Source organism: Branchiostoma lanceolatum, chromosome 3 (assembly GCF_035083965.1).
Source record: "Branchiostoma lanceolatum isolate klBraLanc5 chromosome 3, klBraLanc5.hap2, whole genome shotgun sequence".
In the NCBI taxonomy this organism is placed as follows: Eukaryota; Metazoa; Chordata; class Leptocardii; order Amphioxiformes; family Branchiostomatidae; genus Branchiostoma; species Branchiostoma lanceolatum.
In genome coordinates, this window is record NC_089724.1 from 23,935,239 (window position 1) to 23,948,480 (window position 13,242).

Here is a 13,242-nt window from a genome sequence, read left to right on the forward strand (position 1 = left end):
CACTTGTATTGACCACCCATCTTTTCTCGTCGAATTTTGGTCAGTAAATATACTTGAAATAGATACAACAATTTCTTTAAAATCATTCAGGTACATGAAAGATATTATGACAACCTTTGTAAGTAGAGACCAAATGTAATGGAAGAATAAGTCCTGCACAACAGGTATGAATTGGACATAAATCAACTAGCATCAACTTTGTCAAATAACTGAATAAAGATGGAGGTTTTTCTTTCTTACAGTAGACTCAAGAGGCCCGCTCCATTATACCACTCCAAGAAAACACCTGTGAAAGATTGACTGTTCTTTGGTAATGCCTACTGTTTGACCCCCCCCCCCACAAGCAATATCACAAAGAAGTCCATTCCACAGGGATCTTTTCGATGTTTTCCACATGTGCAAACCCATTGTTTAAATAACTGATATGCTTCAGTGAATCCAGGCAGAACAGTTTGGAATGTCGGAGGGTAGAATATCTTCATGTCGTATCTTACATCTGAAAATTTGTGTCATGTCTTCATCATGATCATCATCTCCCTCCTGCGGGTCTGTTACAACTGTCTGCCACGGTGGTAGCCGAGGTATTCCCGTCGCTCACTGTAGACTGCATAGATTCCTGCGACGTGTCCGCAACAGCGCTGCGGTCTTGAGTCGAGGCCGTTGTAGACGTTGGACACGGAGCTGCCACGATTCCCGGCGCGGTACCGCCGTTATTAGCTGCCGAAGCGTTTGCACAAGTCTCTACGTGATTGTTTGCACACACCGGAGGGTCGGGCGCGTCGCCGCACGCGCCGAGGAGAGGGGTGTCGTCGGGGATGCCAGCCTTCTCCTCGACCGTGTCCACGATGCATGAGGAGGGCGAACTGTCCAGGATCGACGGCGTTCTGCAGTCCGAGAAAATGGACACCGGCGTTCTGGCATCCGGGGATCCTGTAGTAGGCGATAGTGGCAAGGGCCCCCTGAAGGAACAATGACAAAACAGAGTGAGCAATGCTGACTGCTGCAGAGTTGGTCACAAGATTGTCTTACACCAAGAAACCTTCTGAGACAAAATACAGTAAATTTGTTTTATATCTGTGGTAAGAAAATTTTGTGGTAGGAGTAGAAAGGCTGTTATTGCAATATGTTCTAGATTCATATATACTGTAGCAAAACAGTGTCATGATTGCATGGTAGATAGAGAGGCACCACGAAATTAAAGGTGCTGTAAACATTTCAAGACTTGCAGTATGTGAATCTAAAGGAATGACAGGATAAACATTTCAAAAAGAAACAATCATAACCATTTGTCCTCCTTACCCAGTGTGAAGATTAGTTGTGACATGTTGTGTGCTGCCCCCCTCTATGGTGACAGTGACTTGTGCTGGTCTGATCTGTGAGACGGGTAGCTGTGGTCTGTCGGCTCGGTGGAGGGTGGGGGTGTAGCGGGGAGGGGGGCTGGTGTCCACCTGCTGTGTGATGGCCTCCTGGTACGATGGCAGCTTCAGAATGGCATCTACATCAGGGAGGAAACAGAGGAACAGGCATGTAAGAATATGGTTGATGCCAGGGACACATTTTTCGGTCAGGTAGTTTGTAGTAGTAGTAGTGGGAATGAGAAGATAAAAAAGACAACAAAAAAGATCAGGACAATAATATGTGTAAATTTCTTGATATAAACTTTTCATTTCCAGGGTTGGGCCCAAATTTGGAAATGCTGACAGGTCGAGGAAGACATCAGCTTAGTTCTAGTAAACTGCAGTTTGACACATAACCACTAGAGGGCTCTATTGAACAACTGCTCAAGACAGAACTGACAAACTAGTGCAATGCTAAATCTGCTCACTAGAGGGCATCGGTACAAAAAAACAGTCCACTGCCTGAAGTATTCCTTTTCAGACTGACCAGCTATTATGGCTATGGGCCAGTGATTTGGTACCATGCCAGATTTGCAAGTGCATTTTCTCCAAATACGTATCAATTATCAGAACAGCTTTCCATACAACATCTTGCAAATCAGATAACTTTTCTCGTCATCTCTTTTTCCTGATAGAAGAAACACTGAATACATTGCAATTTGTTCTTTTAGTTTTAATTGCAATTTACTGTTTCTTTTTTATCAGCCATGTACTCAAAGAGTAAAAACTATACCTCCATTTCTCATGGAGGTAAAGAGAGGATGTCTCACCGAGGTTGAGAGGTGGTGCGTGTAGGAGTGACGCCTGCTGTGCGATGAGCAGGTTGATTTCTCGCTGTCGTCTCTGCCGCTCCTGTCGCCGGCGCACTTTGTAGCGCTGGTAGATGCAGCAGCAGCACAGGACGATAATCAGGATCCAGATCAGCCAGAACCCTGCAAAACACAAAATACAACACGTCAAGATCCAGAACAGCCAAAACCATACAAAACATGATCATAATACAACATGTCAACACAGAATGATAATCAGGATCCAAATCAGCCAGAAAGAAACCCTACAAAATACAACATGTTGGCTTGTTGTTCATAAAAAGGCACAGCATAATGCTATTTCTATGGCTGGTAGTGTCATTTCAGAACTGATTGTTTGCTAAGGGATGTCTCCAAAAACTCTTGCACCTAGTACTGTAAATTGGGGCATCGTTAGTTACAGGTCAGCCATAATCAATGATTTAGCCAGTCTAAGTGTTCCTAGGGTAAGAAAAAGGATGTGATATAGATTTAATCAGCAGTAAAATACAACATATGGTTACATCAAGTCTAGAATCTGAAATTGGATGAAGCTGCTGAACTTTTCCACCCCTGTAACTTAATTGGCTTTTACAGCTGAGCATCCCCAGGTCAACCTTGCCACAAAAACAAAACGATTAACCCTGTAACGTTCTCACGTTCCATTTCTGGATAAATACTTTCTATCACAGTATCAGGTGATAAATTTCTAGTAAATGCTTTCTGTCATATGTTGTGCTTCCCTTGTTGGCAATATGTCATTTTGAATCTACCTTTGAACAAAAACAAAACAATTAAGGCTGTATCTTCCTCACGTTTCATTTCTGATAAATACATTTGTACTTTCTGTCTTGTGATAAATGTCTAGTAAATGCTTTCGATCATACGATGTACATGCTTCCCTTCTTGGCAATATATGTCATTTTTAATGTTCTGTTAAACAAACACAATTGTATTAGGCTAAGCCATCTGCATTCACTACAGCAGTGGCAGCAAAGTTCAACCTTGATAACTGCACCCCGCCTACTGGGAACAGAGCTGCAGGCTCAATGTCGCAATGGATCATGGTTAATCTGCCCAGTCTATAAATAGCAACAGGCCTGTGCTGGTTGCTAGGGGTTGTTGAGCTGTTGGCTGGCATGCGCACAAGCAGTCGTGTGGCAGCGTCCCAACTCAAGTCCAATATACTATTCATCTCTGGGATATCGATTGGACCGTAAGATGATTCTATTAGTAACATTTACTGAATTAATCTGCACATGTAGCTTCAAAACAAAAATAGATTTTAACATATTTGATATGATCTGCAGGAATTGTCAGTGTTTTTCTGGGGGAAGCAGGTTAGACAACATAATGTCATGTTGTCAGACTTAATTTGTGATTGATTGTGAGAATGGCCTAAATCAGTCATGGTTCCAAAACCAAACAGTACCAGTTAATTTCACATGCATACCTCAACATACTTTTCCTTCATTTTTCAAATCATACATTACTGTCTCTTCTGAAAAAATAGAAAGTACCAAAAAAAAGAGGATTTACCACTTTTGTAAAAAAATCAATTTCACAACACAAAACCACTATACTCTTTGTTGTTGGTATAGCAAGGATTATAGTCATACCCCAGAAAGAGAAGCCTCTACTTCAGAAATTATCTTATCATTGTCTTAAAACTCAAAAAGATGGGGAACCAGGCAGCACATTTTTTCCAAAATGTTCACACAACATCTTCTTTTTCCGTTAGTATATCACAGTGACCTTTATCTGAACCTCTCCTGATCCTGTGTCCTTTTGTTTGACAGATTTGCTGACTGGGGCGACTCCACTGGGCACAAAAACAAGTCTGGTGCTGCCAAGATTGACATGGCAAACAAGTCCCAGCTGACACAGTTTCACACACACCAACCCCCACCCAGCCCAGCCCATAGCAACTCCTGCTGTTTATAACAGACTTTTCAGCTTTTACCAAGCTCTGTTACTGTAGAATTAGGGAATGGTATTTGAAGCAGTTCTGCAGCAGCATGTCCTGCCATAGATGGCAAACTGTACACACTTAACAGCCACAGAAAAACAACAAGCGAAACACATCTGCAACATCAGAATGCGAAATTCACAAATTGATCATGGCAGGAATCATTCGGTTGGTTGCACTAGCTTGCACTTAGTTCCACGCCATTTGATATAAGGATTTTTGTTATGATAAATACAGTTTCTCAAGCATGTTTGTTTTTCATTTTAATACTTTCACCCTTTGCATAATCTAGGTAATGATTAACTTGAATCAGCCCAGACATGCCCCAGGCCACAGCTGCTGCTGTTGACAAAAGGGGAGCCCCTGGCCAAAAACAAGTGAGGTAATGCCTCACGCCACTTCTGCTTTTGGGGGAGGGGAGGTTAGATTACCTTGCAAACTTTTTATTTGCATTTGTAAATATAAGTAGAGATGCATTGTATGACAAGGAATAATATGACCCAGTAGTTTCTACATTGTCAGAAAACTGACCAGAAAACTGATAAAAAAAATCATACATGGCCAAAAAGAAATCACTAAATAGTTGTCGAACATAACCAATGGTATTTTGATGGATAGCCTTGTTGACATGGCAACAAAAATATTCTCTTTCTGTCAGGACTGGATTGTACAATTTACTACGAAGATAAACAAATGACTTTATTAATACAGGAGGCTGGAAAATTTCTTTTGCTTCCTCCTCATTTCAAGGTTTCCTTACAATTACCAATTCTGCTGAATTAGAAATGTCTCACATTCTTTTTCTTCTTTCATATGAAAAACAAAACAAGCTCCTTGTACCCATCCCCGGTTACAATGGAATAACCCTTTCTTGGACTAGATTAGTCAGCGAAAACAGCAGGGAACCAAGTGCCTGAGGTCATTTGTGGTTTCACGGTTCTCAGCCCGATTAGCAACACAACATGGACCCCTGACAGTCTGATTCAAAACAACCCAACATGTCCTCAGGCCAAAACAATTTGGTCATTTGGTTGTCATTAAGATAAACAATGGGAAACAAAAGAAGAAAACTGTAGTAGATGCTAATCTGAAAACCAGCATGAAAACAAAAAGCTATGGCAGCTGTGTTTCGTCAGCGAACAACCAGGTCAGGCGTTATGAATCATTACTAGGTCTTCTGAATAATTTAAGCTAATCAATTTGGGACTTGGCAGGCAGAAAATTTCTCAAAATTGCAAGTAAAATTTCCTACAAGTAACATACATCATACATGTACTACTGATTGCCAAAAGATGCCAACAAGCATTTAAAGGATTTCACAATGATTCCTGACACCCAGGAGACTCCCTAAAGGGATTTTGACCCATAGAAATCAAATTAGGAAGGCAGTTGGCCAGAAAATTAATTTTGCTGATGATATTTAGACCAGGAGATCAGCAGCTTGAAAGTAAAAGTCATCATGATTTATGAGGGGCTCTTATACTTTAAGAATCAAAGGGCTGATCTGCCTAGTCAGCAGCTTTTTATACTGAAAAACAGAAAAATCTTAATCTACGAACAAAAGACTGAATTTGACAACAAAATGTGTACATGTGATTGTTGGCAAACAGAATATTGCCCATGAATTTCTCAACAGGTTGACCATGACTTACACATAATTCCCAGGGGCAAGTACACCACAAGTTCAATGGCAAGGACAGTTATGTCAGGGCTGTAACAGACTGAAAAGTCACTAGTTATTTTTTCTGTGCTACTTGTATGATGTGAAAGTATGTGTCAGAGATACTGTACATGTGTCCCCAGAGTCTGACAGATAGCAATGTCTGTATAATATTTCAGTACTAACATCAAGCCTATATTCTCTAATCTTGCATAATTTCAAATTCTTGGATCATTTTTCAAATAAAAGAATGCCTACTTGAAAGAAATCAATTTTGTCAGATACCATTTTGAATGGAACTGCTATTAGCTTGTGGATGACTTGACTTCTTCTACATTGTATTTCCATCTATAAAAAATTCTCTGCAAGTTGAAGGCGGGTAGTTCCAGGTCTGATATATAACCTGTATCTTTATATCATGGTTTGTGCCTTGACAATGGAGCTTTTCAGTTTCTTGGAAAGTCCTATTCTCCACAATAAATTATGTTTTGTAGACGCCTGACAGGGCTTAACCCACAAAACACCCAGTAAGTCAAGCACACATATTCTCCATTCTCAGTGCCCCACTGCGCCAATAATACTCTGGATTCATACAACATTCTCTGTTGTAAAACATGCATACATATCTGCTGTAATCTGACACATGAGACATGTATACAGGCTCTCCACTCTAGATTACTGTAGATTAGAGACAATGCTCATAACTTATTGAAAATACACTGGACCAAGAAAAACAAAATTACACCAGAGTCTGAGAACATCCGAACTCCTTCCCAGAAGCATGTCACCATGATGGTGCCAGAATTGAAAGATTATCCTCCTGATTTAGTTGTTTTGGAACCTACAGTGCTTGAGAGGTCTGACTCATGTCCATGTATTGATTTTGGGGGGGGCTGTCTCTCATGTTGAAACTTTTGGCAATGTATCAAGTGACAGTCCTGCGGATATACATCACCTAATCAGGCTAATGTACTGTTCGACATTAGATTCTATAGGGCGTATTCACGTGACGTCATCACCCCTGCCCTCCGTGGGCGGCCATGTTGGTGCTCACCCTGCAGCGAAGTTTCTCGGTGTCCGACGGTCTCTAAATTTCCAAGGAATGCGAAGTCGTCTGATCGCTGTTTTATTATATGCAAAGAGTCTCCAGCCTCACATCCTTTTCGCTACAGAAATCCAATTTCACCTACTGGAAATGACCCATTATCGACGAGCGAGGAGATGTTTTCCCCAGCTGCCTACAAACATGGCCGCTAAACTGTTTACAGAGTACGCATAAAATCAGTTCACAGCATACAAGTGTTCCAAGGCCTGCAACCACGTAGTACAGTGTCTTGAGTGTCGTGAAAATTTTTGTTGACAGGGAGTACGTTATGATCGGGAAAGTTCGACGTTGAAAGACCCCCCAGTTTACGAACGTATCTCAAGCAACGGCTACACGGTGCTGCCACTGTGTTACACAACGGGCCTGTAATTTGCTTTTCGACCAGATACAAAGGTTTCCATACACTCACGTTGATTCTCAAACTTCAACTATTTACATCCGCTGTTCGTATGTCAGAAATCCACTTTTGTTTCAGTCGTTAGTCCCATGTTCCCTTCACCCGAGAAACGCCAAACCAATCTTACTGTTACCCGATCAGTGTGTGCTTTATCAGTCCCAATCAAACATCTGACCACGAGGCAAAACACCATGATTGTGAGACAAAACGTTTCGAAGGGAAATTGTGAATGGCGTAGAAAACATCTGCTATTTATACGGAGAGTTCCATAGGGCTCCACTATCAAGTGAGCACCAACATGGCCGCCAGTGCTCGTTGCTAGGGGGAGGGTCACGTGACTGAATACGCCCTATACACTCCATAATTGAATTGCAGAAAAAGCTGTCAACACACTTATGCTGCCGATTTTGTAAATGCCCAAGGTAATAGTGTTGTACAGAGATCATTCAGGTAAGCACAGGTATGTGTTTACCCAAAACAGTAACTGCCACTGGCAGTTACTGTTTTGGGTAAACACATACCTGTGCTTCAAGTTGACAATGAGCCTATCACATCTAGATTTAAATCAAAGTGTGCGACAAGACAACAATTTATACACAAACCATGCATAATTATTCCATCATATGCAGCCAAAACAGTACCCTGAATCACTGACTAAAATATTGATTTCAATTCCAACCTAAACTGTAATTCACCAGAATATGCACTTTTGGTCCATACATGCCAACAAAGCTCAACAAAACCATTCCATTGGTGTAGAAATGGTACCATTCAATTATCGATATTGTACATTTTCTTGCAGGCACCTTTGGCAAAAAAACTGACATTGAATTTTATAATATATAGACACCTAAACTTGGAGGCAAAATAATAAACCACAAGATATCAACCCCCTGTCAGTACACATCTATAGTCCTCTGAAGCGAGAAAAGGGAGGAGCCACAAGGTAATGATGAGTATTGCCCCATTATTGGATGTCTTTGAACACTGATGATAATTGGATCAGACCTATCAACACTGAATCTCCCATCATCATTCACAACACTTTCAATCATCTTTACAATGGCCCCCTGCCTGCTTCTCTCACCACATCAATGACAACTATTCAGTTCTCTCACCCCTCAGAAACAGCTGACAAAATCCAGCTGTGGATCAAAACAACTAGGACCGGTACTGTACCATTCCTTTCATCAACAAAGGGGGTAGCTGACATGAATTTTTTTTATTAAAATAGATATCATTTACTTCAACTAAGCCAATATATCTCAAGATTGTAAGCTAGTTAAAAAAACAAAAGCTCCTCTAAATGTAAATCCCAGCAGTAAACATCCAACATGACAAGAGGTAGAGGAAGTACAAATTGTGTGGTAGGATCCCCTTTTTCTAAAATGGAAGATTCTTACAGCTGTATCAAAAACTACATCTTGTTGCTAGGGATCTAGCCTTCCTTTGGTGCAAATAATGGATAAGTGGAGGGAGTTTGTCGGGTCAATGAACTGACCAAGACTAACAGTGGGTGGGAGATTTGTACTTTGGCCACCATAAACCTTTCACACTAGATGTTTTCATTTTGATTTAACTTTAGCTAAGTTTGAACTAATTGTTTTTCTGATCATGTATATTCTTGCCAACAGAAGAGAGTAACCTTTGCTAGTTTGCATAGTTAAAAATGTCAGACTAGTTAACGAGGCTCGTTACCTTGTTTAACAAGGTATATGATAATATTTGCACTTTAAAGGGTATTCTTTACATGTTGATAAAATCTTTGCAAATGTTGTTATTGGGAGCTCAGGCACTGAAGCTTGCAAGGCTTCAGAGACTTGTGTGTTTCAAACACATCAATTACACAGGCCTGGCATTGACCCTGTATCTAGTTCAGTTTCCAACAGTCTTCTCCTTGACAGCTAGTCTCATAAAAAGAACCCTGTTTACCAGCATGCCCCCCTGGCAAGGTTTTCACCAATGCCTATAGAGTTTAGAATTAATAGAAAGGGGAAGGACACAGTAGCAGGGTAAAGTCCTTATGTTACAACAACATTCTGACATTGGGAAATTTTGAGGCCAAACATGTATCAAGCAACAAACTGAGAGTTCCCTGCAAACACTGAGCAGCAAAAACTACATGCAAGGTCTCCGTTTTGAAACAAACTATTGAAAATTCCGCCCTACACCAGATGGTGCAAATCACCCATCTCTGTTTCAGTAGCCCTTGGGCCACACGTTTGTGTGTAATCACTACAGCATGTGGCTAGTCCAATAGTAGTGGTGTGTACGTACTACCATACTCTTTCCCAAATTCTGAGCCCTGAGCAGAGAAAGCGGTATGTAACATTTTTGGTATGACTCTGACGCAGTGGGACTCAAACTCGTGACCTAGGCGAACACTCTTACTCAATTTGGCCATTGCAGCAGTTGCAAGATACAGTAATTCATAATGTTCATATAGTGGTACTTACACCAAAGCTCATAGTAGTAGGTACAACAGCCTCCGTCCCCACAGCAGTGTCCTGTCTCACACCAGTACCCTTCCTTGTCCTGCTTCTTGCAGAACTCTCTTGCCTGGAGAAAACAACAGGTAAAAACTACAGTTAATAAATGCACCTTAATAAATCAAATTGAAACATCTGATCATCAGGGCACACCTGTTGACCAAGTGTTAGTGGTGTGACAATGGAAATACATGTAGTATTGTTAGCCTTATTCATCTCTTTTTTTTTCTTTTTTCAATACAATTGATTTTACATGGCTTGAGTGGAAGAGAAAAAGGGCTGTATATCAGTCAACTGCATTACATCAGGAATCAGATAGGTTTCAGGTATTTTCACCATGACTTCACCTTACCTGAGGCAATTTGACTTGTTTTGCTAATGACTAATCGTGTTGGACATGCCCAGACTTGAGTCTGTTAAAACTTCTGCTTTTTTAATTCTTTACCTTTGAATTTGCAACTTGTTATCTTTTGTAGGAATTAAGTCACTCACAATTTTCTATCATCATTTCTGAAAAGTTTCTTTATTTTTTCCAAATACAAGTACATTGATTGTTAGGTTTTATAAAATTGAATTGATGCATGATGATACATGTATTTGCATCTGAGGGTACAAGAATGCATGCTTGTGGAACAAATCATCACAAACATATCCAACGAAAGTTATAGACATTGGAACGTTTGGTTACATAACTTGTGCTTGGCTGACTTGTTGTTGTGGTCATACACATGCATGGGCACATGCCTATTAGGCAAAACTAGGTCACAACATGGTCGTGATTGTAGGCTAGCTTTACAATGCTACCCTTTCTTGGTCCAGCCATGTCAAATGAAAACATATCCCTTTGCTCTAGAATTTTGCTATTTCTGTTGTGGTAATGCTATCGGTATGTTATATCATACTGGACGATCTTGACAACAAAACTTTTCTCTTTCCAAAGAGGAATGGTTTACAAAAAAACAGGTTGAAGCAAAGAACAAAGGAAATGCATCTCACTTGAGCCTAAAACTAAATAATAAAATGAGCAAACTGCAATGAAATAAAAACATAACCTCCCACATTTTTAATACAAGAGTGAGAATGGATGCTAAATCACCAATCAATTTACCAATTGACAAATGAAAAGGACCCAAAATTACTGTTAGATTTAGAAAGAATTTGTAGGTGCTAAAATACAAATGCGCATGACAAATTTACAAGCAAAATACTTTTGTGTCAGTTGTCAATTTGATACCGGTTTAAACTTGTTTCTCTGTGACTCATTCTTCCAGGGTGGGGAAAGTTCAGAGGTGAGAAAGTTACAAATTATAACTTCACGCAATACACGATTGATATTGCAATGTCTGGAGACCAACAAAAATATAGCAGATGTTGTTTCTCATATGCCTGACCTGACCTTGCTTCAAACAAACACAATTTTTTACGAGTAGCAATTATTTCATCAGCTCCACAGTTAAAATAGTTCATTTTTTCCCTTTCCAACCTTCACCCCTAGCCCCAGGCCAGGCGACTTTTCCTTAGTACCGCACCATGCAGAGATGATGCAACCCCGGCCAACGCTGAAACCCAACACCTTTGTTGCTCAGAGGCAGAGCGACAAAAACAGGCACCAAAAATGCCAAAATAACATCAAAAAGGCCAGTACAACCTAGCAAATTTAATCCAAAACAGTTTGCTTCATAAAAGAAATAGATAATCTCGTTAAGAATAGTGCGGTTTGATTGGTAGGGTGGGTGAAATTGACAGACGAACAAAGGGGTTCCCCATATTTAATGGCCCAACCGGTACAATCCGGATTATGTTGTTCAGATTATGAACGTGCCGCCGGTCACATAGACACTGGCGTGCTTTGTGCGACAAAGGTATTAGTTTGATGTTCAGGATAATTATTAAAACCTAACATCAGGATGTCTTGAAACCAAAATCATTACTACGGTTTGGTAAAGCTAGCTGTCAGTTGCTATACAGCCTATAGCCTGCATAAACGGTAAACAACAGATCGGTTACGCAATCACAGCAGAATATTCTGCCGAAGTCCATAGAAATGGTCAGAAAAGCGGAATAATTATTTTCTTAATGTAAATGTATGTAGTTTCACTGCCACAGGGTTTAAGAATTAGTTTTGTCACCGAGGATAAGTCCACACTTGAAATTTTCAAAGGAGAGGCTGGGTTGTTTACGGGTACACTAAGCTCAACTGCAGGGCGACCATTTAAATTTTGTTCCGTTGCAGGATCGAACCATATGAGACATACTTGTCATTTTGCGTTACGCCTTCACGAAATGGAAAATCTGCAAATTTCTAGGGCATGTCTATGAGAACAAAACGCAGTAGATGCATGTATGCACTTACCTGTCCGTGGTCTACAGCACCAAGAAGACCCATAGCTGCTAGGAAGATCACCTCTGCTCGCTCAAACAGTCCGGCCATCTTCTGGGCACAAGCCTGAGCTAGGGACCAGCTGGGACACGCCTTCGACATTTGAAAGCCAAAAATGACGTAAACAACTCCATATATGGGCAAGCGCATGCTAATGAGTTCCAAATACGGTTAGATATATGCTAATCAGTTCCAAATATAGACGGGCTATGCTAATGATGCTCATATTTGGGGACAGCCGCCGCCCAGGTGATATCATGCGAAAAACCCCAACCAGTTTCTACTGGATTCAGAAATATGAATGAATAACCCCAGAAATATGTACCTTTTGTCGTTGGTCTACCTGTGGTTTACCACGTAACCCTCGCCACCCTTCATGAAATGTGCCCGATTTGAAATCACCCAACGTTTGCAATCCCCGTCAATATTGCAAGGCCTTGCGAAAGGGATGCGCATTTTTTCTGAAGGACGTGTTCGTAATATTTAGCTACAGTTGTAATAGGTACTTACCGTTATAAGTAACCACTGAGGGGAACTCCCAAGGAATGCACGTGTCGTACCAAGGCAGTCAGATTGTGCAATGTCAGCCCCGGAGGTCGGCGGTTACCTGTGCAAACAAAGGCCTTTGTCACACCTGTTAATATGCAAATCACCATAGGGACGCAGGCGTCAACTTGGAGAGAGACGCCTGAAGAAACCAGACGTTATCCGTTGTTAAAATAAGGTGTACAGGATCAGGGTAATGCAATTTGGGCACGACTTTTCATTTAATAAAGGGTCTATTCACTATATTGTCACTTTTTGTGTGTGTGAAAGTTGAAAACTGATTTAAATTGCCATTTCCATTCTTACTTTTCAATCTTCTTCTCGATGTCTGATTGCAGGGCTGGGGGTCCTGGCGTAACGTTATGTTTATTCATCTAACGTTATAGTATTTATCAATATTTAGTGTTTAATACATATCTCTATCTAGTACATGTATTTCGTACCTGTAACGTTTTATGCCCGATGTATGATGATGATATGCCCGATATACCAAGGAGATTGAAAAAAATCT

General features: G+C 40.7%; 1 protein-coding gene across 1 annotated transcript; it reads right to left on the minus strand.

Moving 5' to 3' along the window:
* Positions 1-323: 323 nt before the first annotated feature.
* LOC136431144 (WW domain-binding protein 1-like) lies at positions 324-12,814 on the minus strand. The gene is made up of 6 exons (XM_066422412.1): positions 12,696-12,814; positions 12,159-12,278; positions 9,773-9,875; positions 2,168-2,329; positions 1,300-1,495; positions 324-959 (listed from the first exon to the last, which is right to left on the minus strand). Exons 2-6 carry the CDS (start codon positions 12,234-12,236, stop codon positions 530-532), a joined length of 969 nt encoding a protein of 322 aa, XP_066278509.1. The 5' UTR covers positions 12,237-12,278; positions 12,696-12,814; the 3' UTR covers positions 324-529.
* Positions 12,815-13,242: the final 428 nt, after the last annotated feature.